Genomic DNA, 23,629 nt, shown 5'->3' with positions numbered 1-23,629 from the left:
GTATTGAAAAAAAATAATAAATAAAACTTCCCAGGTCATTAACCCAATACAATAAAAAAAGAATACATTTTAAATGCAGCAGGGTATAAGAATACAAGTATGTACAGTATATCTAAATGATGCATTATCTCTGTAACATTTTATCTCACTTAAAGCATCTTACTGTACTGTGTGTTACTACTGTAATTGTTTCATTTGGAAAACACACGTCTTTATATGTCTTTATACGTAGCCCTCTTGGTATTTAGCTATGTAATGTGAAGACAGGACAGGAGGCAAACCCCACATAGAAAATGAAGACCGTACAATATATCATCAACCCTCAAACTCCCTCTTGCAGGAGACTAACTTTGACTATTACCAGCTTTGGAGTGTACTGTATGCAATGACTTCTTTTGGATTCAGACTGGTAGATATTTACCTCTTTCAGGTCTGACCAGTGCTGTGCATTCTCCTATTTCCAACAACATTTCTCTTTGATAACATTACTGCAGTTTTTACAACAAGAAGACCTTTAATAAATAACCCTTATAGCTTTAAATAGCAGAAGTTGACATGATGTCTTTTTGTTATGTAGGAATGAGATTTAGATTGGTCAGGAAGTGGTCATGTACAATATAAAGACCTAATTATAAAACTGCTGCATCAGTGTTGGTATATGAGTAGGTACAGTATATCTAAATCATGCATTATCTGTGTTATATTTTCTCTCACTGAAAGTAACTTACTGTACTGTTTGTTGCTAATTATTTCATATGGAAAATACACATCTTTATACGTAGCCCTCTTGGTACTTAGCTATGTAATGTGAAGACGGGACAGGAGGCAAACCCCACATAGAGAGATCATTGGCTTGACTATTACTTATTAGTTAATTAAACACAAAACAATTTATGGATGGTAAAAAAGGACCAAAACCCTCCACCGTACAGCAAATAAAAATACCACTTGTGAGCACAGTCACATCTCTCAGACAGGTCTGCAACCTGCCCTTCCCCATTATCTATTAGCATACAGTGCTTCCACTGCAGCCAGGGATTCTGGGTAATGACAGGAAAATGAGCACACGTGTCACTTTTTGCTTCTTGTCCCTCGTAACATGAACCCCAACAAACATATGCCTGCCGTATTACACAGCTTGTTCAGCACAGCCTGGGTTAAAGAAGTGCAGAGCAAGTAACCCTACTCACAGACAGCTCTTTCATCCGTTTTTGTCTCATCAGTGTCAGGTTGTTACTGCTTATGCTGGTACTGGGTATAACCAGACACAAAACAGCATATGGTGGGTAATAAAGTGACAAAAACCCTACACCATACAGTGTACGGCAAATAAAAATACCGCTTGTAATTAAATAAATGATTAGTAAGTAGATTTTTGTATTAGTGTAATAAATATGTATTCATTTTCTGTGAATAAAATATCAGTCTGTCTCCACAAATTCATTCTGTTACCAATAAATATACAAACCCAAAGAGAACGTTTCATGCAATTTTTTCAAAGGGAATCCCACACTTTTATCTATCAAGGAATATATCTCATCACAGAAATAGGTATCTACGTGTCTTTTGGAGCAAATTCTTCATCATGATAATGTTTGTGGAGACTGGAATCCATTGCAAGTCTTTGGTGCAATCTTTCTGCTGCCTCTGATGTTATGTGATGTACATACAGTAGTCCTTTGAACAATGAATTGCGGTGCCTCCCAAATCATGAGAACAGATATTACCATTGGATAATACTGAACATTATTTTGTCAGAAAGATTTTTATTTCATATATTGACTTTTCTAATATTGTACAATATTCTATTTCTTATTAATTTGTTGGCTTTCTGCTAGTTAAGAAATCACAAGTCATCTCATGATTCTTATACATTTTATAGTTTACCTAAAAGAAAAAGAAACAGCATTTTTCAGTGTTAGTACGGCAAAGGTTATTTAAGACCTTGCTGAGCTGCAGTGTGTTTAATACACAACAGCTTGAATAGTTATTAACCCCAGGGATGTAATTAAATCATGAAGATAGCAAATTAAGAGATGAAGCTTCTGAACGCTGTAAATATTGGGACACACAGAAGTACATTAAATATCTGTCCCAAGTTACACAATCAAACCATCATACTCTGCATTTCTTACCCATCTGAATCATCATTCAGTTTCACATTATACATTACACATTTCAATCAAAAACCTATACACAAATACTCTGATTTTGGTTACTATACATTTTCCATTGAATTAAATTACAGCCCACTTACTAAATCTGGCCCAAATCCTTGAAAAGAAACCCCTATAACCAGGTATGTTAGTATATATTTAGCATGTTACCAATACTGTATGTATTAAACTGCATATTACATGTATACATTGGTCCTATTCTGGTAACTGTGAGATGTGCATATCCATGCGGAAGGATCCCTATTCCCTCGGATATGCAGTTCGCTGTATTCTTCTTACATGTTCAACCCGTGCGAGAGAGGAATTTTTAGTAGCAATTTCATTCCAACTACTGTATGCAAATTTGTACAAAATGTAAAAATTCCACTCCACTATGTCCCACCCACTCCACCATGTCCACACTCACACTCCCCTCATACTCACTAGCATCAAACTCACTCCCCTCATACACAAACTCCCCTCGTATCCACTTCCATCAAACACACTGCCCTCATGCCTACTCAACTCACACCCACTCAACACATGCCCACTTCCATCACACACACTCCCACTCCCCAAATACACAAAAACAAGACTTAGGGGGGAAAAGACACTAACAAACACACTATATCAAATAACTCTCACAGTGACAAGGCAATATAAAAGATTAAAGCAAAAGAGAATTACAGAAGAAAACACAAACTTCTAAAGACTAAACCCAATTGGGGTAAAAAGGAAGGAGACGATAAGATAAAAGTACAGACTGACAAAAACCTTCAATGCATGCTTGCTAATGCAAGAAGCCTGACAGATAAAATGGGGGAGCTTGAATTAATAGCTACAAGGGAGCAGTATGAGATCATAAGCATTACTAAAACATGGTGGGATGAAACTCATGACTGGACAGTTAATTTAGAGGGTTATTCCCTTTTTTGGAAGGATCGAACAAATAGAAGGGGAGGTGGAGTAAGCTTATATGTTAACCAGATATAAAACCTATTATAAAGGACACTATTTAAAAGGGAATGATGAAAATGTAGAGACCTTTTGGCTAGAAATTAGCAGTAAAGGTAAAAGTATAAAGAAAATGTTTGTAGGGATATGCTATAAACCACCAAATATCTGTGAGATTGAGGAAGCGAAAATACTTTTGCAAATTGAGAAGGCATCAAAACTAGGTAATGTTTGCATAATACAGTGGCGACACATTTAATTTGACTGCGGCTAGTTCCGCAAGCCGGGAGATGTCTCGGCTTGCTAGCCGAATCCCCTCGGCGTGCCGCGCGTCACCGATGCGCGGTCACGCGTCATTGGGTGCCTGTGCCCCCTGCACGCGTGCCCAGGGCTCCCCGAGGGAGCCCTGGTGTCCCACGATGTGGGGGACGGCGGTGGGGGGTTCCGGGGGACCCGGCGGACCCGGAGAGGAGAGGGGGAAGCCCTGATCGGAGGGCCGCTCCTCCAAGGCTTCGGCGCGCGCCCGGGACACCCCGGCGCGCGCCCGCTTACTGTCGCGGCCGAGACCGGGCAAATGCTCGAATAAACTTGGCCGCGACAGTAGGTGATTTGAATTATCCAGATATAGGATCCTATTTTTTTTATTTCAATTTAAATTTTTATTTAGTTTAAAAGCAGAGATATACAGAAATAAAACATGATAGGGTAAGGGAGGGGGGTGGAATACATAAAAGAAAAAGGGGGAGGGGGAAAGGGGGAACAGCACCTTGGTGGAACGACAATTCTTAGTACTTTATATAGACACAATATAACTTGGTATGCGTGAGCATTCTGGGGAAGCTTCTTCGTATATTATAAAGCCCATCTCTGGGGGATCCGGGTTAGTGGAGAGAATCATATAATGTTATATAGCCTAGCCCTCTGGACGCTATCCTTCTCTTGTGCCCTAAGCATAATTCCTGTTAGGTGCAGGCTCTGTGAGGGATAAGCTCTTCCATAATGCCTTGTCTGGTTTTGCAGCCTGGATGCATTGTACTGTATCCAGGGGCAGGCCTACAAACAACCAGAGAGTGTCATCCCTGGGAGGATACTGGCTGGGTCACATGACTTAAATGTGATGCCTGTCAGTATCAGCCCTGTCCTGTTATGTGGCAGGGTTATGAGCCACACCTTGGGGGATAGATATTGATATTCTCCCAGAACTCAGGCTGTTCTGCCTCCCCTCGCCCTGAGGAGTGGGAGTGGGTGTTATCCTGTGTGCCATCAAGGATAAGGAGCTCTATGTGGCCTGCAGAGCTGGTGGGTTCCCAAAGGAAGTTATCTCCTCTTTGAGATCAATCACTGCTGTTTGCATTAGGGATTCAATTTTATTAAAGAAGGTAAGCAAGTCGGTATTCGAGGAGAGATTTTCTATCTCCACACCCGGTTCAGAATCTGAGTGTTCCAGAAAGGGAGCCTCTCCTATTTCTGCATTGTGTGGGGATAGCCGACCATGTTTTCTAAAGTATTCTCGGAGCTCACTCTGGTTCTTTTTCTTTTTGTTGGTTTTAGTCATTTTGGAAGCCATGTTAGGTGGGTCACGCTTGTGAGAAGATTAGTCAAGGGTGCTTTTCTGATATTAGCTTAGAAGGAAGCCCGGGGTATTACGAAGCATGAGCCTCAAGATGCCATCTTACCTTGTTCTGTTCAGGCTCCTTTTTCACACTCTTCTCTTTTAGGGGATACATAATCCCCTGTGGAGAATCCCAGAACTCCAGATTTTATATTAATTGACTTGTGTGCCTTCTTTTTCTATGAGGAACGGGGAAGGTGGGAGATGGATCCCAGGCTATAGTTTTTCACTTTGAGGCATTGTATAAATTTGGTGGTGTATGGATAATGGGACTATCTGTCTCTAGTTGCTCACCTTTATTGACAGTGACTATCTGGCTTTCTCTGTGGGTCCCCGCAATGCCTTCCGCAACATCTTGGGTGGTGGGGGCCTTCTTGGTGATTATAGGCCTTTTCCCCTATAAGGCAGCTGAATGTTTGCCCACATATGGGGGGAGACTCCGCTGGGGTCGGGTGGCACCCGGAGACCATGATCAGTCCTTAAGCAGGGGGAGAGAGAGAGACAGCTCCACACACCCCCAAGAGCTCTGAGGCAAGAAAGCTGCCCCTCCACATTTCACGGGCCCCTTCAGCAGCCCCATCAACCGACAGCACACAGCTAGGAGCCCTCCCCAGCATTGGAGTGGTGATCCTCAGCAAGCGGCACCCCTCTGCCTTCGCCCCCTGTCTTCTCCATAGCTCTGGGTCCCCCATCTGGATTTAGCTGTTTTTAGGCCTCCCAATCTGCTCCACAAGCTGCAATCTCAGCCCGCAAATCCTCGCCTCCCGCCCGCCTTCTGCGCTCACCTACAGTGGCAACGGAGCACGTTTGCACATCGCTGCCATCCTAGGGGCATCTGTCCCCGCCGGAGTCAACTTTCTGGCTTAGGGTTAAGCAGCCGTGCCCGGATTAGTTGGGTCGCGTGCGGTCGGCGACCATCTTGGGTGTCTCGAGGAGCCTTGGCTGTAGGGATCTCTCCTGGGATCTTCCGAGTAGTTGCCTGGATGCAGGGGAGCCCTCAAATCAGGCCAGAAGTTAGGTATTGAGTCTTCCACCCACTCTGCTTGAAATAAGGCTTGTAGGAACACTTTTTTAATTTTTTGGTGCCTAAATTCTACTTTTTACTGTGGAGCTGAGCTGATATGCGACTGTTCATCTTAGAGCCTTGGCCACACCCTCCATAGGAGCCTATTTTAGAAAGATTGACAACCAACTCTTCAAACTTTTTGATCAGGGAGGAATTAACCCCTAAGTGTATTGAAACCACCAGATGTACACCTGCTTGTACTCTTATGCAAAGCGCTGTTGTAGCGTGAAACGCGTTAGAGGGATCCGTGTTGCGGGCCTCCTTTTTTTTCATACTTGGATTTCCAGGCCATCTTATTTTTCAGCTGTGCACCGCCATTTACCCGCTTTCCATTCGGTGTCACCACTGGGCCACTTCCAACAGCCAGGAATCTGGGAGAACTTTCTGTACAATCAACATTGGCATCGACTGTTGCGATATGTTACCTTTTACCACTTGAGTGTTTCAGTTAGGCTGCTGGTTCTTGATGAGGGACATGTTCCCTTAGTCCAGGGGTCGACAACCGGCACTTACACGCGGCTTCTCCTTTGTCCGCAGGTTGCCGCTCCCCAGCTGCTGCCTCTCTTCCTCACTGTGCTGAAGGGGGACCGCGGCGCTGGTCGGGCCTCTTGTTGCCACCGGGCAGCACCTCAGCTGCTGGCGTGCCTCCTGCACAGGATGATGAGCCACAATTTGTAATCAGCAGCAGCATCTCATTTGTCCTCAACAAAGGATATATATATATATATATATATATATATATATATATATATATATATATATATATATATATATTGTGTGTGTTTGCACTGGTAATCACTAGTTTGTATATCAAATACATTTTCTTTAAGTATTCACCAATCACAGTAAATAATTCATTTAGAATATAGATTCACTTATTATATATAAATTATCACTCATTATCTGGTGCGCAGTAATTTATTCACATTTGTTATCTTATACAGAAGATACCTATTATTAGTATATTAGTATATACCTATATATATATATATATATATATATATATATATATATATATATATATATATATATATATATATTAGTATATGTATGTGTTTGTGGGGGTGTAATCAGGGCCGCCAACAGAAATCATGGGGCCCGGGACAAATGAAAGGAGCATGCCCCCCCCCAACCCATAGCGCACCCCTCCCCGCCAAACCCATAGTGCACCTACCACGAAAAAATATCTTTTACCGCACAACTTTTACTTAACTGTTTTCTTATTGTGATACAGAAAAAAATCATTACAATGCAACCTGTTTATTTTTACATTTTCAACAAAAGACATGTGCCTGTCTGCCTGGGTGAGTGGGTGGGTGAATGACGGTGGCTGGGTGGTGAATGACGGTGGATGGGTGGGTGAATGACGGTGGCTGGGTGGGTGAATGACGGTGGCTGGGTGGGTGACCGTGAATGACAATGGGTGGGTGACATTGAATGACGGTGGATGGGAGACAGTGAATGACGGTGGGTGGGAGACAGTGAATGACGGTGGGTGGGAGACAGTGAATGACGGTGGGTGGAAGACAGTGAATGACGGTGGGTGGGAGACAGTGAATGAGGTGGGTAGAAGACAGTGAATGATGGTGGGTGGGAGACAGTGAATGACGATGGGTGGGAGACAGTGAATGACGATGGGTGGGAGACAGTGAATGATAGTGGGTGGGAGACAGTGGGTGGGTTGGTGACAGTGACTGGGTGGGTGAGTGAGTGACTGGGTGGGTGAGTGAGTGACTGGGTGGGTGAATGAGTGACTGGGTGAGTGAGTGACTGGGTGAGTGACTGGGTGGTTGAGTGAGGGACTGGGTGGGTGAGTGGGTGAGTGACTGACTGAGTGAGTGACAGTGACTGGGTGGGTGACAGTGACTGACTGGGTGGGTGGATGACAGTGACTGGGTGGGTTTTTAACAGTGGGTGACAGTGGGTGCGTGACGGTGGGTTACTTACCTTGACCGGTGGGTGCAGCTTCCTTGCCGCCAGACACTTCCTCCTATTGCCCCCGATATCACTGGCAGCTGCCAGGGGCAGGAGGGTGTCTTGGGGAAGGGGGAGCAAGAGGTGGGCAGCTGGGGGGGCGAGGTGGACTAGGGCAGGAGGACGCGAGGGGTAAGCTGAGTTGGCGCTTCCCCCTCCGTATCAAGTTGGGAGCGGGAGGGCTTGGTTGCGTGCGCGGGGGGTTGTGCGCGTGCGCGACGATTCCCCCTCCATCCCACATGGGCAGCGGGGAGGCTGGGTTGCGCACTTGGGGCCTGTCTTGGTGCTTCCCACTCCATTCCACGTGGGGAGAGGGGGAAGGCTGGTTGCGCGTACGGGGCCTGTCTTGGCGCTTCCCCCACCGTCCCACGTGGGGAGCGGGGGTGGGCTGGGTTGCATGCACGGGGCCTGTCTTGGTGATTTCCCCTCCATCCCACGTGGGGAGCGGGGGAATGGGGAGTGGGCCCAAAGGCAGAAGGCAGGACACCCTGCTTGCCCTGCGCATGCGTGGGGACCACGAGAATCGCCGCCATTTTTAATTTTTTTAAATGTAATTAACTGGCGCCCGGCCTAGCAGGGGGCCCGGGCCCCCCTGACTCACGGGGCCTGGGACGGCAGTATAATTTGTCCCCCCCTGTTGGCGGCCCTGGGTGTAATATTCATGCATGTGTTGCAGCTCTGAATATTTGGGACAAAGCTTTGTTTTATAAAATGGCTCTTCTTCCTTGAAAGTTTGACGACCCCGGATATAGGCCGCGCTTATAGGCCAGCAACGTGACGGCTTCAGTCGCTGGAAAAATCAAATTGAATTGACATCCAGCGATCGCAACCATGCTGTCGCTCTGTCGCGCCGTCGCGTCTCGCCAACTATAAGCGCACACGACAGCTTCAATGCATTTGTTTTGATGTGACGTCGCATCACTGTCGCCATCGCCGGTACTGTACTGCACCGACACACTTTATTCGAGCAAATACCCAGTATGTACCTGGCAGATACCTGGAATGCGCCGCTCCTCACCTCTGACAAGCCCCGTTGCGTTTGCCTTCCCAGCCTGGGTTCATGCCTGGCTGATGGGCGGCTGATCTGTTAAATGATAATGATTAGGATTTAATAGGCTGCAATGCTTCGCGTGTCTACCAGATGGCATAAATTCATGAATTGTAATGCAGTATATATATATATACTGTGCAGTATTGCAGCCAGCGGGAATAAAATGCTTCAATCCTTGCTGGAAAATAACCCAATGCACTCAGGCAGAAAACAGTCACAAACCTCAATACACCCAGGTATACCCGAATTCGTGGGACTAGCCGAGCTCGAATAAAGTGTGTCGCCAGTGTAAGAGCAGCCTAAGTCTGCGCTTATGGTGCCTGGAGATGCGACGTCGCTCCGAAACAAATCAATTGACTCCGTCGCAAGCGCTTAAAGTAGGCGCAACGGCGACGGAGAGACCAAAAATGTTGAAGCCGGGTCTATTTGATTTTTTAGAGACAGTCGCCAGATGTGACTCTCTAAACCAATCAGAGACCGCGGCCCGTCCCCTTTCGTGACGTTACTGGCATTGTCGCCAGCGATGTCGCTTCAAATCAAATTTTAACTTTTGCTGGTGGCGACGGCGACGGGTGACGTCATCGGTTGCGTCGCCAGCACTATAAGCGTGGCCTAAGTCTGTTGTATCATGGTGGTCTTGGGCACACTGTTTAGTAACCATTTACAGCATGTGGCTCACTTTATCAACACAAACCATTAGACTCTGAGAGGTCTGTTGCTATATTGATACATTGTATAAATTGAAACATGGATTCAATTACTCAAGCGAACACAACCCTGACAAGCAATATATGGAAGTTTGAACCTCTCTTTTGTTTTTATAGCTCTTTTGGAAATTATGTAGGAGCTTTTTCTTTCATTTCATATTCAGGCTATTTTGAACATTGCCCACTGTTGTGACTATTACAGTATGCTGTGGATTTAGTTGCTTAAATATTTGGACTGGTTCCACTCCTCTACTATGTGTAATGTAAGATGTGAGATCTGAATGATGATTCTGGTGGGTAAGAAATGCACAGAGTATGATGGTGGGATTGTGTAAATTGTGACAGACATTAATGTGCGTCTGTGTGTACCCGATATTTTCAGCGCTGAGAAGCTTCATCCCATGATGTACTTTTTGCATGATTTAATTGCATCCCTGCGGTTAATATCTACCTAGGGTGTAGTGTATTAAACACACTGCAGCTTAGTAAGGTCTTAATTAACATTTGCCCTACTGACACTGATAAATGTTGTTTCTTTTTATTTTAAGTCAATTTCAGTATAAAACATTATAAGACAGCCCTGAGATATGATGGCTTGTGATTTTTCAACTGGAAAAAAGACAACAAATATTAGAAGTGTCATTATCTGAAATAAGAATTCTTGTGTTCAAATAAAGTTCTGTATGATCCAAAGTTATTATCTGTTCTTGTGACTTGTGGGAGGTCATATCATATTTCATGGTTAAAAGGACTTAAAAGCAAGTAAAAGACGTATCAACCATCACATCAGAGGCATCAGAAAGATTGCACCAAAGACTTGCAATGGATTCCAGTCTCCACAAACATTATCATGATGAAGAATTTGATCCAAAAGCTTTTGTAGATACCTACTTCTGTGGTAAAATGTTTTCCTTAATAGATGAAATCGTGGATTACCCTTTAAAGAAATTGCATGAAACGTTCTCTTCAGGTTTGTATTTTTATTCTTGACATTTGTGGAGACTGAATTATATTTTTATATGTAGAAAAATAATACATTATTTTATTAATTAACTAATAATTAAAATTCAAACCAATTAACTCTCCATGTGCGATTTTCCTCTTGCCCCGATCTTCACATTGCATAGTTAAATACCAAGGGTGTATAAAGACGTGTTTTCCAAATGAAATGAAGGTGTGCAGCCAATGGTCCCTACCTGCACATGTGCACAGAGGGAAAAGACACAATTCTGGAATTGAGCATTTCAATGACTTGGTGTACAATCCCACAACCTTTAAAACAATTTTTTTAATGTTTGTGTACTATGAATATTTCTTTAACGGTAATAGCGCTAAAGCTTAAATACTACTTCATGATTATCAATATACAGTGATAAGTGATACAACGTAAAACCCATATATAAGGGCCAGGCTGCCAAGAAAATACTGGCTAGTACAGACAGATATAGAACTTATAACAAATAAACCCGGCACCTGAAACAAACAGTGATAATCTGACCATACATAAATGTCCAGTTGGATAATGCAGTGATCTTCAATTAAGCCACATGAGCAGTCTCATATCATGAAAAAGAAGAAAAACAGAGAAACATATCATAGCATAAACTATTGGGTACTATTAGAAAAATCTATACTAACAAACTAACATACTAAGACTAACAACACATGAAAAACATCACCAAGTGATAAGTTAGAAAATTATTTATTAAAATATAATATGGAAAAATTGAAATCCTCACATAAAGAAGGATTTAAGCAAGCCTATAGGATAGTCTCTATCCAGGTAGCAGCAAAGGCACACTCCGGTCGCTACATCGTGAAAGGAGAGCACTGAGAGAGCTGGATTCGCCATACGACATCTCCGGCGTGAGTTCCCCAGTGAGACCTTCCTCCCATTGCTGCAGACCACGTGACTGACACGAGAGGGACCCGTTTGTGTGTTTCAATGGCGCCAAATAAAAATCTCGGCAAGTGTCCCTTTGCTGCTACCTGGATAGAAACTATCCTACAGGCTTGCTTAAATCCTTCCTCCTGTGAGTAGGATTTTAATTTTTCCACCCTTGGATGATCAGCTGTTCAGTTTACCATCCACATGGTCATATTTTATTATATTTTAATAAATAATGTTCTAGCTTATCACTTGGTGATGTTTTTCATGTGTTGTTAGTCTTAGTATGCTGGTTTGTTAGTATAGATTTTGCCTATAGTACCCAAAAGTTATACTGTATGCTATGATATGTTTCTGTTTTTCTTCTTTTTCATGGTATGAGACTGCTCATGTGACTTAATTGAAGATCACTGGATTATCCAACTGGACATTTATATATGGTCAGATGTTTGTTTCAGGCGCCGGGTTTATTTGTTATATGAATATTTCTTTACTTTTATTTCCAAAGGTCTATAGTTCACATTTGTTGGGCAAAGCACATAGATATAGACAGAAAAATTGTGGGCAGCAATCTCTGAATCAGTAAGCACCATTAATAAATTTTAACACAGTGCAACAATGACTTGTCTCTTTACCGCTGTTCAATTTGGTTGTTTCCAGAGACAAAACAGGCACCTTAACCACACCTCCTGCATCTTGCAACAACTTCCCCGGGGCAGCCAAATTCCTTTCTCCAAAGTTTCAGGCTTTGGCTCACAAGATTAGAAAAAATGAGCTCTGCCGCCTGCTCTGAAATTACATTTCCTGTTGAATTACACCATACTGCTGCATTGAAATGTTATTTTTCATTGTATTGGGATAGTACCAAATGTTATTTTTTAAATACCAAAAAAGCCTGTTGACTATGATGAAAGTGTATTTTATTCTTTCTAACTGTTGGTGCAGGGCGGGTGAAAGGAGACACATTGATTGATATCTCCTCTGGTGCATCAGTTTACCAGCTCTTATCAGCCAGTGATATCTTCAAAGAGATTATTGTGGTTGAATTTACTGAGCCAAACATCCAGGAATTTGATCAATGGATTAAAAAGGATCCAGGAGCTGCTGATTGGTCATATGCAGCAAAGGCTCTTTGTGAACTAGAAGGCAACAGGTAACATATTTCCAAGTACATTATCACAAGACAAATAATACCTGTGTGTCAGGGAACTTCTCTCCCCATCTTCATCTCCCATCTTGTCAACAGCTCGATCAACAGCTAAGAAAAGTGCTAAACTGTGCTTTACAAATAAGTAGAGAAGGGAGAAACTGTCAAAATCCATTTCCTAGAATTACCAGAGATTTCCATTCGAAATCCGTTCTGCGATGTAAAATCCATCGACCGATTGTCCCAGTTTCAATCCGTCCACATTAATCCGAAACCGCCATTGGATACAATCCATACGGATTTTCTAGACACCAATCTGTGGATTCCGCAATCTATTGGTAGATTTAAAATAAATTTGCACACAGATTACTGAATCCATGGATTGGATTCTTAAAAATCCGCTAACAGATTGCGGAATCCGCCATGTGAATTGTGAGTGATAAAAGATTCCAGAAAATATGACTCGCCCTTTTTGAGACTGATTCACATATATATCCACGGACCAAAGGAACCGGACAATCAGGCGGATCCATAAACTACAGTACAAAGAAAAAATTGCCATTGCTACAAATAAAATCCTTTCTCTTTGTCATTCCCCATTAACCTAATTAAGATGTATTACCTTATAGTGTCAAGTTACATTATACACTCTTCAAGAAGAGATTCTTCTCTCTCAATGTTTATATTTTATACCTAGTACTTGTATCTTTGTATTGTGTTATAATTATGTATAGTCAAATGTCTGTATACTCACTATGTAAAGCACTGAGCACATAACCAGTGCTATTCAGCAGTTAGACGTATACTGTATGTATGTTTTTAACATGCATTGTAAGTCACGATGGACACCAATGTATTTTCGGACGGTATAGAACTGTGAGCACAGGAGAGTCTCTTTTATCTTCCTTTAAATCCAACCTATTATATGTTTATTTATTTATTTATAAAATGTTTAACCAGGAAGTAAGTAAATGGAGGATCCAAGGCACTGCAGATTTTTTCACGGAATTTATTGTGTCAAAGCAGCACACAGCACAATGTTTCTACCTGCTCAGAGGTATTGTTCAAGTGACTTGAACAATACAGTACCTCTGAGCGGGTCGAACCGTTGTGCGGTGTGCTGCTTTGACAAATAAATTCCTTGAAAAAAATCCGCAGTGCCTTGGATCCTCCATTTACTTCTATGCTCAGGATTTCTGTAAGCAGGTTTTCCTTGAACCAAGAAGCACCGGTATAAGATTGCAAGTATCTTGCCTTTTTTCTGATTCATATTTAGGTTTCAGCACTGTTATACAGTACCTTGTGTATTAACCAGATGTAATACATTGATAGTTACCTCTCGTTTTCAAGTATATCCTGGGCATAGAGTTATGATAACAAATAATACACGGTTACAAATACATAGTTACATAAGTGAACAGGGTATATACATTATATCAAGACATTGCATGCACAGTTAGAGATAATATATATTATAGGCGTATGTAACAGATAAAATGAGAGACAGCTTTAGTGTTGAAAGAAATTAGACTGTGAGAGTCTGTGATAGATTGTTCCAGTTTTGGGGTGCATGGTAAGAGGAGGAGGAGCGGCCGGATACCTATGTCTCACTCTTTATAGCATTAACCAAGGAATTAAAGTGAAAAGCAAAAGGAAATCTCTCGGTTTCTCTGTGGTTTAGATTGGTCTTTAAGGTTTTGCTGCTGAAAATAAATTGAAAAACAAAAAAAAAGTAATCTGTAAAAAATCTACATTGGGTGGTAATATTGGCAGTTTCCACTGAGGTTAACAGTTTTAGTTAATGTTTGTTACTTGTGTGGATAATTTGTGGTATCAAATCTAGGACCAGAATCAAAAAGGGCAATTTATTAAAGTCTTTAGACTGCGAGAGGTGGGCAAAAAAATCGCAGCACAGTTATCAATGGGATTTTTTCTTTGATAAATCTGGTGCCATTTTTTGCACTGGTTTTGTCCCTACTTTGCAGACCTTGGAATAGACCCTGTAATGCTAAACTTCCTGCAAAACCAGCAGTCTGTGAGTGTCTCCAATAATTTACACTTTCATTCTCGATCTAAAATAACACAGGTTATTCCTAAAGAAAGCTGCAATGCCCATGTCATGGAAATAATGGGAGTTAAGGAGATACATTACAAGGAATAATGGACACTAATACTAGTATTTTGTGTTAATTTCAGAGAGGGATGGCAGGTAAAAGAAGACAAAGTAAGAAGAGCCGTCAAACAGGTTGTGAAATGGGATGTTTCTAAGGTCAAACCTCTAGACCCTGTCGTCTTGCCACAAGTGGACTGTGTGCTCAGCCTTTGGTGCCTACACAAGATTAGCAGAGACAAGGAAGCTTACCGGAGCAACCCGAGGAAATGTGCATCACTACTGAATATTGGGGGTCACCTGTTACTCTTTGGGGTATTTAATATGACATATTATAAGATTGGTGAGCACAAGTTCTTTTTCCTGACCTTTGATGAAAAGTTTTTAAGAGAGGCTCTCAAGGATGCAGGGTACGTCATTGAGAATATGGATGTGCTCCCCAGCAGAAAGGGCTGTGATTTGTGCAATTATGAAAGCGTTGTGTACGTTATAGCGCGCAAGGAGAGGGAGGTTTAATGATCTAATTCTGGAAGATTAATATTTACATAGGAAAGAAAAGTAAGAATATGTATTTATTATTACTCAATTTCACCACTTACAGAATCCGTCGAAACCTTTCAAAATGTTGAACTCTATTTAATCAATAAATGCCTCTTTATTTTCTTTTTTTGTCCATGCACAATAGCTATTGAATGGCAAAATCATTAGCTATATGTGAGGACACTTATGTGTTTGCTTATAGTATAAAATACATTGAAATATTCATTGGAATAATAAATGTTTGCAAACTGCATTCAGGGAATGAAGAATAGTTCAGGAAATTTGACTTTGATTTTTTTTGTCCTATGTTCTGTTGCACGCTGAAATGTTCCTGCTAAGAATATAATGTTTTACTTCTAAGAGCTTATTAGAAAAAATAAATGATTTCCAAGTACAATACCTAATGTCCTTGCCTTTTTTCCATTCCGAAGGTTTCAAATTGTTGAATAATAGTTTTGTTTGGAAAGACATTTGTCCTCAGAGTTCAACCTCAGCATTGTGTATACTTAGGATGAGATCCGCAGTGCATACTAAGCTCATACAGTACATAGGCAGAATATGAAATAAATGCCCATTCTAGGAACAAGTGTTTATTCTAAACATACAACTGCTTCATATAAAGTGTACCTTATTGCTGCTGAGTAGAATTGCTGTAGTCCTATTAGTGCAGCTGTTAAAGTCGTTAGTGCAGCGTGAGTAAAGCCTGGTAGTCTTGGTCAGTGTACTAGAGCAGCAGTGGTGTGTCTGTGAGGGCAGACATGCATCCGACGGCTGTTTCTCGGAGGCGCTATGTTGTATTGAGGATACATTTTAAAGCCCTATATTTTAATTATTTCGATAAAATAAAAGATTTTTAAACTTATACCATTCTACCATGTGCTGATCTTAGGGTCAATTATCATACCTATTTATGCTCATTTTCCATCTTTTCCAATTGAGTGATATTGAGTGCACATTTATAATTATAATTTATAATTACTGGCCCATCTGGACCATGTGTCATTCAGTTTTTTCGTTTTGACTCGTTATTATCCCCTTGTGCGCCGGTCACTCCTGTTTACGATATAAGGAGTGCTGGTATCTCATCTGTTTTTGAAGGCTTTGTAATAGACGATAAATCACCATTGTTGTTGACGTTCACAAACTAGAATGCATTTAAAAAAATAGCATTATTCAACTACAGTATTACAATAAGTAAAGAACCATTACTAACACATCACATTTAAAGGTAAATAAAGATTATTTCCCAGAAAAATATCTATAGGATATTTTTGACTGAAAACAAGGGCCATGTTTTCTAAGCAGCATTCTGCCATTAGATGCCATCTGGCGCTGGAAGACACCTAAGGGTTCATTGACTTGAATGAGCTATGATCTATGAATAATTTAAATAGCTATGCTTAATTATTAATAATTAACTAATATTGGGGATTTTTGTGTTTCTAATGCAGGATTAATAGATTTGAGGAATATGATGCAGCAGTTTTATGATCCGGTCTTTAGATTGTATTTAACCATTACATGACCAAAATCTAAATCTTATTTCTATGTTGCAAAGAGACATCACAGACACATTCTGTTATTTATTAAAGAATGAATAAGAGAAGGGATCCTGAGGCAGAGAGGGCCCCACCAAGGTTGGAAAACCATAAGAAGATCCCAATAGCATGCACTCAATGCTCGCTAGAAGTATATATGTGGGAGAATAACCTGTCTATTAGAGTGTAGCTGTAACTAAAAGCAATAACCAAAGCTGAGCCGTGGAGGCCCACAGGTAATGAAGCCAAATCAATGTCCTGAAGAAATGATGTGAAAAATGATTGTTTTAAAACAAATGTAATAATACTAAATAAAAGAAAAGGGACGAATATAAAAACAAGGCTACAGAGCCAGACGTGTCTAGCTAAATAATAACAGCATAAATTACTATAAAAAAAGAAGTAGCTCATAGAAGACCAACATGCAAAACAGTCTGATGACATGGAATCGGACAGTCAGCTGTCACTTTAAATAATGTCACTTGCGGGGGCAGATCCATATAGCTCCCCCCACCTCTGGGTTGGTAGGGGGGAGAGAGGAAACTCCACTAGGGCCCCCACTGTGTTTGGGGAGGGGCTGAGGCCCCAGCTGATTCCTCACTAAGTTGGGAGGACCTAAAGTGCCCCTTCAACGGGGAGGGGGCAGAGGACCCTGCTTGTGCAAAAACTTGGTTGGAAGGAGGAGACCCCACTTGAGCTGAGCTCCCACTGAGGGGTGGCCCTCCACTGGTGGAATAAAGGGGGGAGTCTCTGCGAGTTGCCATTAGAGGAAGGGCAGAGTCTATGTGAGTTGTTCATTAGAAAAGGGGGGAGAGTGTGTGAATTGCCCTTAGAAGAAGCGGTGAGTCTCGGGGAGTTGCCTCTTAGAGCAAGGGGGGCATTTCTGAGATGTCCATTAGAGGAAGAGGGGAATCTCAGTGTGTTGCCAGCAGTGACAGTTGGGGTGAGGGGGGTGGGGTGCAGGGACGCATCCGCGGATAAGTGGAGGGCCTAGAATTGAATTTAGACTGCGCCTATAATGTGTAGTAATATGTGAAAATCTTAATGCCCCTGAATGATGTATATAAATTCAAAGTGATATATAGTTTAATCAATTTCAATGTAAAGACCTACAGTATAAATGCAAAACAATTTCTTATTAAACTAGTTAAACAATATTTTGATGAATATGACTATACATATGCAATTATAAAAGATCAATAATAGTGATAGGGCTGCTAAGCTAATATAATGTGTATACGATGTGCATGAAAAACATACATAAAATACATAAAAAATATATTAAAAAGTCCAAGAAAACAAAACCGTAACAATAGTCCGATATCACTGTAACCAAACATCCGAAGTTTTTAGGCGTGTTATGAGATAACTCATGCCCCAACATGTCACTGGGACGCTGCTCTGCTCAATCTGCTTTACTCGGCCCATCACAGGATCACCTCCTCACGAATCCAGATAGAGAAATTTCCCAGTCCTCAGAGCAGAGTATCAACACCAGGTGTTATCTGTCACTGAAACCTATCCCTTCCCCTGTGCAGTATGCGATTTATGATTTAAGGTGTTAAATGGTCCCTGAATGTTAGTGATGTAAGAGTGTGTGTGTATGTATGTGTATTGTATTGTATGTCTTTATTTATATGGCGCCATTAATGTACATAGCGTTTCACAGTAGTAATACATGTGACAATCATAAATAACAAATAATATAAAGAACAGGTCATGGGAATAGTGCTTCAGGCATAACAGTAAAATTTCTGAAGAGGAGTCCCTGCTCCGAGGAGCTTACAATCTAATTGGTATGTAGGAGGAACGTACAGAGACAGTAGGAGTGCATTTTGGTAAGTGCTTCTGCAGGGGGCCAAGCTTTATGTATCATGTATCTAGTAATATCTACGGAGCTACTCATATGCTTCTTTAATGTTTGAGGTGGGTATTAAAGGAGGATAGAGAGATGGTGCTAGACGGGTATTGAGAGAAAGGGCATTCCAGAGATTTTGGGCAGTCAGTTAGAAAGGTTTAAGGCAGGAGAGGGCTTTAGATACAAAGGGGGTAGAGAGAAGACATCCATCAGCAGAACGCAAGAGTTGGGATTGTGCATAGCGAGAAATTAGGGCTGAGATGTAAGGAGGGGCAGAAGAGTGTAAAGCTTTAAAAGTGAGGAGGAGAATTGAGTGCGAGATGCGGGATTTGATAGGAAGCCAGGAGAGCGATTTCAGCAGAGGAGACGCTGAGACAGATTTAGGAAAGAGTAGAGTGATTCTGGCAGCAGCGTTTAGGATAGATTGTAGGGGAGACAGGTGAGAGGCAGGAAGGCCAGACAGCAGGAGGTTACAGTAATCAAGACAAGAGAGAATGAGGGCCTGAGTCAGAGTTTTAGCAGTTGAGCAACAGAGGAAAGGGCGTATCTTGGTAATATTGTGGAGTAAAAAGCGACAGGTTTTAGAGACGTTTTCAATGTGAGAGGAGAATGTGAGAGAGGAGTTGAGTGTGACGCCTATGCAGCGTGCTTGGGCTACTGGGTGAATGATGGCACTTCCAACAGTAATGTGGAAGGAGGTAGTAAGGCCAGGTTTGGGAGTAAGTATGAGGAGCCCTGTTTTTGTCATGTTAAATTTAAGTCGGCTGTGGGCCATCCAGGTTGATATCGCAGAGAGACATTCAGAAACGTTGGTCTGTACAGCAGGAGTAAGATCAGGGGTTGAAAGTAAATTTGTGTGTAGTCAACATAGAGGTAATATTTAAACCCAATGGATGTGATTAGGTCACCTAGAGAAAGTATGTTCAGAGAAAAGAGAAGAGGTCCCAGGACAGAACCCTGCGGCACTCCCACAGAGAGATTTATGGAGGAGGAGGGTTAGCAGAAGAGACCCTGAAAGTACGATCGGAGAGGTAAGAGGAGATCCAGGATAGAGCTTTGTTACGAATACCAAGAGTATGGAGAATGTGGAGGAGAAGAGGGTGGTCAACGGTGTCAAATGCTGCAGAGAGGTCAAGTAATATCAGCAGAGTGTAATGACCTCTGTTTTTGGCAGTTTGAAGGTCATTAGTTATATTAGTAAGGGCTGTTTCCGTCGCATGAGCAGTGCGGAAGCAAGATTGTAGAGGGTCTAGGATAGAATTGGTGTTGAGAAAGTGGAGCAAGAGAGAGAATACAATACATTCAAGGAGTTCAGAGACAAAAGTCAGGAGGGTGACCGTTCGATAGTTGGAAGAACAGGTAGGGTCAAGCTTGCTATTTTTGAGTAATGGTATAACGGTTGCATGTTTGAAAGAGGATGGAACGGTACCATTGTAGAGGGAGGTGTTAAATATGTGTGTGCGCATTGGGGTTATAGTAGGAACAAGATGTTTTTTAGAGATGTGAGGGGATGGGTGCAAAACATGTGTGTGTGTACTGCATGTGTGTATGTATGTGTGTATGTGTGTATGTTTGTGTGTATGTATGTGTGTATATGTATGGGTGTGTATGTGTGTAAATATAAATTTATAAAGTGCCCTCAGTGTATACAGCGCTTTACAAAAGGTGTGTGTGGGAATGTATAACAATGGTGTGGGTAGTTGTAGAAATGTAAGAGGGTGTTGCATCACTATTAATGTGTGACTATGTGGTCCCTATTGGTATATAGGGTAGGGATGCCAATCTGTTCTGCGCAAAACTGAAAAGTGACTTTCTTTCCACCTGTCACTTGAAACTCCTTACATACCTTCGGTACATCCATGACACCATCCTGATTTGGACCTCTGGTGAACAGGACCTCATACAGTTCCATGAGAACTTCAATACTTTCCACCCGACCATCAACCTCAAACTCACCCATTCCGCGAACAAAGTATATTTCCTAGACACCACCACTACTATAAAGAACAACCAACAACAGACTTCTGTATAATGCAAGAGTTAGGATGATTGATATCAGCGCTGCTCCGATAGATTCAGACTCACCAGGTAGGAAAAAATGTAAGACTACATAAAACGGATACTAGGGAACATAACAAAAAGGCCTCCTCCTACGTGTTTCGGGCGAGTTCACCCTTTCTTAAGGAGTATAACAAGACATGAAGGGAGAGTTTTATTTATAACTCCTTCTAATAGTTGACTAATGTGTTGCACCTGATTAAGAGACACTTATGCAAATTTCAACACACTGGGCTCTTATTATGATTTTAAAACCACTATAGTATATTACATCATTTAATCATTGATTTATTATATTTGCTGTCATGCTGTTATATCATTATGTATTATATCTGTATAAAAGTTATGAATTATATGAACTGTAACAGTACATTTGAAGCTATTTAAGCGGTTGGAAAGATCATCTGTATTCCATAAATTGATTATGATGTTGCATACGGTTTTTCTGTATGTATCAAATGCTTTTTATTATATTTTTTTCATTTTTTTTCATTTATGTATTTATCTGTGGTTATTAGACATATTACATATATATACAATGTCGTTCTGTAAGGCCACATGCTAGTACAGACTAATGTATCATGCGAACTCTTTATGATTTATATATTAATTCTTTTTCATTAATTAAATCTTATGTGATTACTTGGTATGAGCCCAGTGTGTTGAAATTTACATAAGTGTCTCTTAATTAGGTGCAACACATTAGTCAACCATTAGAAGGGAGTTATAAATAACACCCTCCCTTCATTTTTTTCATGTCTTGTTATACTCCTTGAGAAAGGGCAAACTCGCCTGAAATGCGTGGGAGGAGGCCTTTTTGTTATGTTCCCTAGTATCCGTTTTATGTAGTCTTAATAAATCATTTTTATCCTACCTGGTGAGTCTGAATCTATCGGAGCAGCGCTGATATCGATCATCCTACCTCTTGTCTACCATTTCGATCGAGGTCGCGCAGGAAGTGTGTCATTCACCCCTCCAAGGGAACACACAGCCGGGAGCAGCAGAGGGGATGGACCATTGTGAGTTACGTGAACTCTATCCGTGGGCTGCTGCATTTGCAGCCGCTGGCCCCATATGGAAGGCGGGTCTGCAAGCGGCTCTTACCCCACTTCTCCATAAGGCTATTTTCCTGCTCCATTTATATTTTTTATCAAGCTGGACAGCTGTGGGAGTCGTCCTAGAGGGGACAGTCGGTTTCCTTTGGCATTCTGTATAATGCAAACCTACAGACAGAGCCAGCTATTTGAGGGACAACAGCTTCCTCCCCACACACACTAAGCATGCAAGGATCTACAATAGAGCCATATGATACAACCGGATATGCTCTGACACAGCAAACCGGGGCCAGCGGATTAACGCCTTGAGATCGGATTTCATAAACCGTGGATATAACCACAGAATTGTAGACCAGCAAATCCACAAAGCCACCAGAATACCAAGAAGTGATATCCTTGAATACAGACAGAAAGAGAACAGTGACAGGGTACCTTTGGTGGTCACATATAACCCACACCTAGAAGCACTACGTACAGAGGCGGCACATTTTATTTGAGTGCGGCTAGCTCCGCAAGCCTGGGGATGCCCCGGCATGCTAGCCGCACTCCCTCGGCGTGCCGCGCGTCATCGACGCGCGGTCACGCGTCATCGGGTGCCTGCGCACCCTGCACGCGCGTCCGGGGCTTCCCGAGGGAGCCCTGGTGTCCCGCGATGTGGGTGACGGCGGCAGGGGGTTCCGGGGGACACGGCGGACCCGGCGGACCCGGCGGACCCGGCAGCGGGAGGGAGAAAGCCCCGATCGGAGGGCACTCCTCCGTGTCTTCGGCGCGCTGGCACCCTCTGGCGCGCGCCAGGTTACTGCTGCGGCCGAGAACAGGCAAATTCTCGAATAAACTCGGCCGCAGCAGTATGATCGCCAGGGAACTACAACCCATTCTCCAGGAAGATACAAGACTGCAACAGGTCTTCCATGAAACACCCTTATTATCAAACAGACAACCTCAAAATCTCAAGAAAATTATGGTGAGGAGTAAAGTATTCAACAGTACAACTGAATGGGGAGGGGTGATCTTAAACCCTGGGAGGAAGGGCCACTAACCTCCAACAACTGATGCCAGTAAAAAATTGAAATTAACAAACGCACAACTCCAGCAAGCTCTAACCTCAGAACCCACCTCATTATATATATTTAAAATTTTAACTGCCATCAGTTGTTTGAAGATTCCCACAAAAAATTTTTTTTTATATTTATATATATATATTTTTTTTTTAAGTCAAAAGGAGTGCTACTGGGCGTGGCCAAATGTATACAACAAAAGACAGAAAAGCCCAATGCTACCTCCAATGTGACTTTTTAAAGTTGGGAAGGTTTTTTCATTTTGCTGTACGGACAGACTCACCGCAGTCATTCTCCCTCTGACAGAGGTAAAAGGGGAGGGGAGAAAGAGAGGGACCCTACAGGAGTTGGTGAGGGGGGAGAGAGGGATACTACAGGAGTTGGTGAAGGGGAACAGGGATCCTACAGGATTTAGTGAGGGATCCTACAGGATTTGGAGAATGGGGGGGTGAGAGGGACCCTACAGGAGTTGGTGAGGGTAGAGAGGGACACTACAGGAGTTGGTGAGGGGAAGGGGGCCCTAGAGGAGTTGGTGAAGGGGGAGGGAGGGACCCTACAGTATTTGGTGAGGGAGAGGGAGGGACCCTACATGATTTGGTGAGGGGGGAGAGGGAACTTACAGGAGGAAGTGAGGGGGGGAATGGGAAATTAAGGGTAGAAAGAAAAGGGACTAGGAGAGGAGAAAGGAGTTGGGTGGAGAAAGAGGGAAGGAGACAGGAGGGGCAATGACACATTTATTATTATTATTATTACAGTATTATTATTATTATTATGGAGTGGGGAACTGGCTCTTATTATTACAAATTACCCATAGTATTTACCAACATTACTATTATTACTATGTAACTATGTATTAG

General features: G+C 42.2%; 1 protein-coding gene across 1 annotated transcript; it reads left to right on the top strand.

The window, feature by feature from the left end:
* The first annotated feature begins 10,342 nt into the window (after positions 1–10,342).
* On the top strand, positions 10,343–15,309 carry LOC142498044 (nicotinamide N-methyltransferase-like). Its single transcript, XM_075606550.1, has 3 exons — positions 10,343–10,490; positions 12,354–12,561; positions 14,752–15,309. Exons 1-3 carry the CDS (start codon positions 10,343–10,345, stop codon positions 15,179–15,181), a joined length of 786 nt encoding a protein of 261 aa, XP_075462665.1. The 3' UTR covers positions 15,182–15,309.
* Positions 15,310–23,629: the final 8,320 nt, after the last annotated feature.

The sequence above is a fragment of the Ascaphus truei genome, chromosome 6 (genome assembly GCF_040206685.1).
Source record: "Ascaphus truei isolate aAscTru1 chromosome 6, aAscTru1.hap1, whole genome shotgun sequence".
Taxonomy (NCBI): Eukaryota; Metazoa; Chordata; class Amphibia; order Anura; family Ascaphidae; genus Ascaphus; species Ascaphus truei.
The sequence above is the reverse complement of the archived record's forward strand: the minus strand, read 5'-3'. Positions and strand labels throughout refer to the sequence as shown.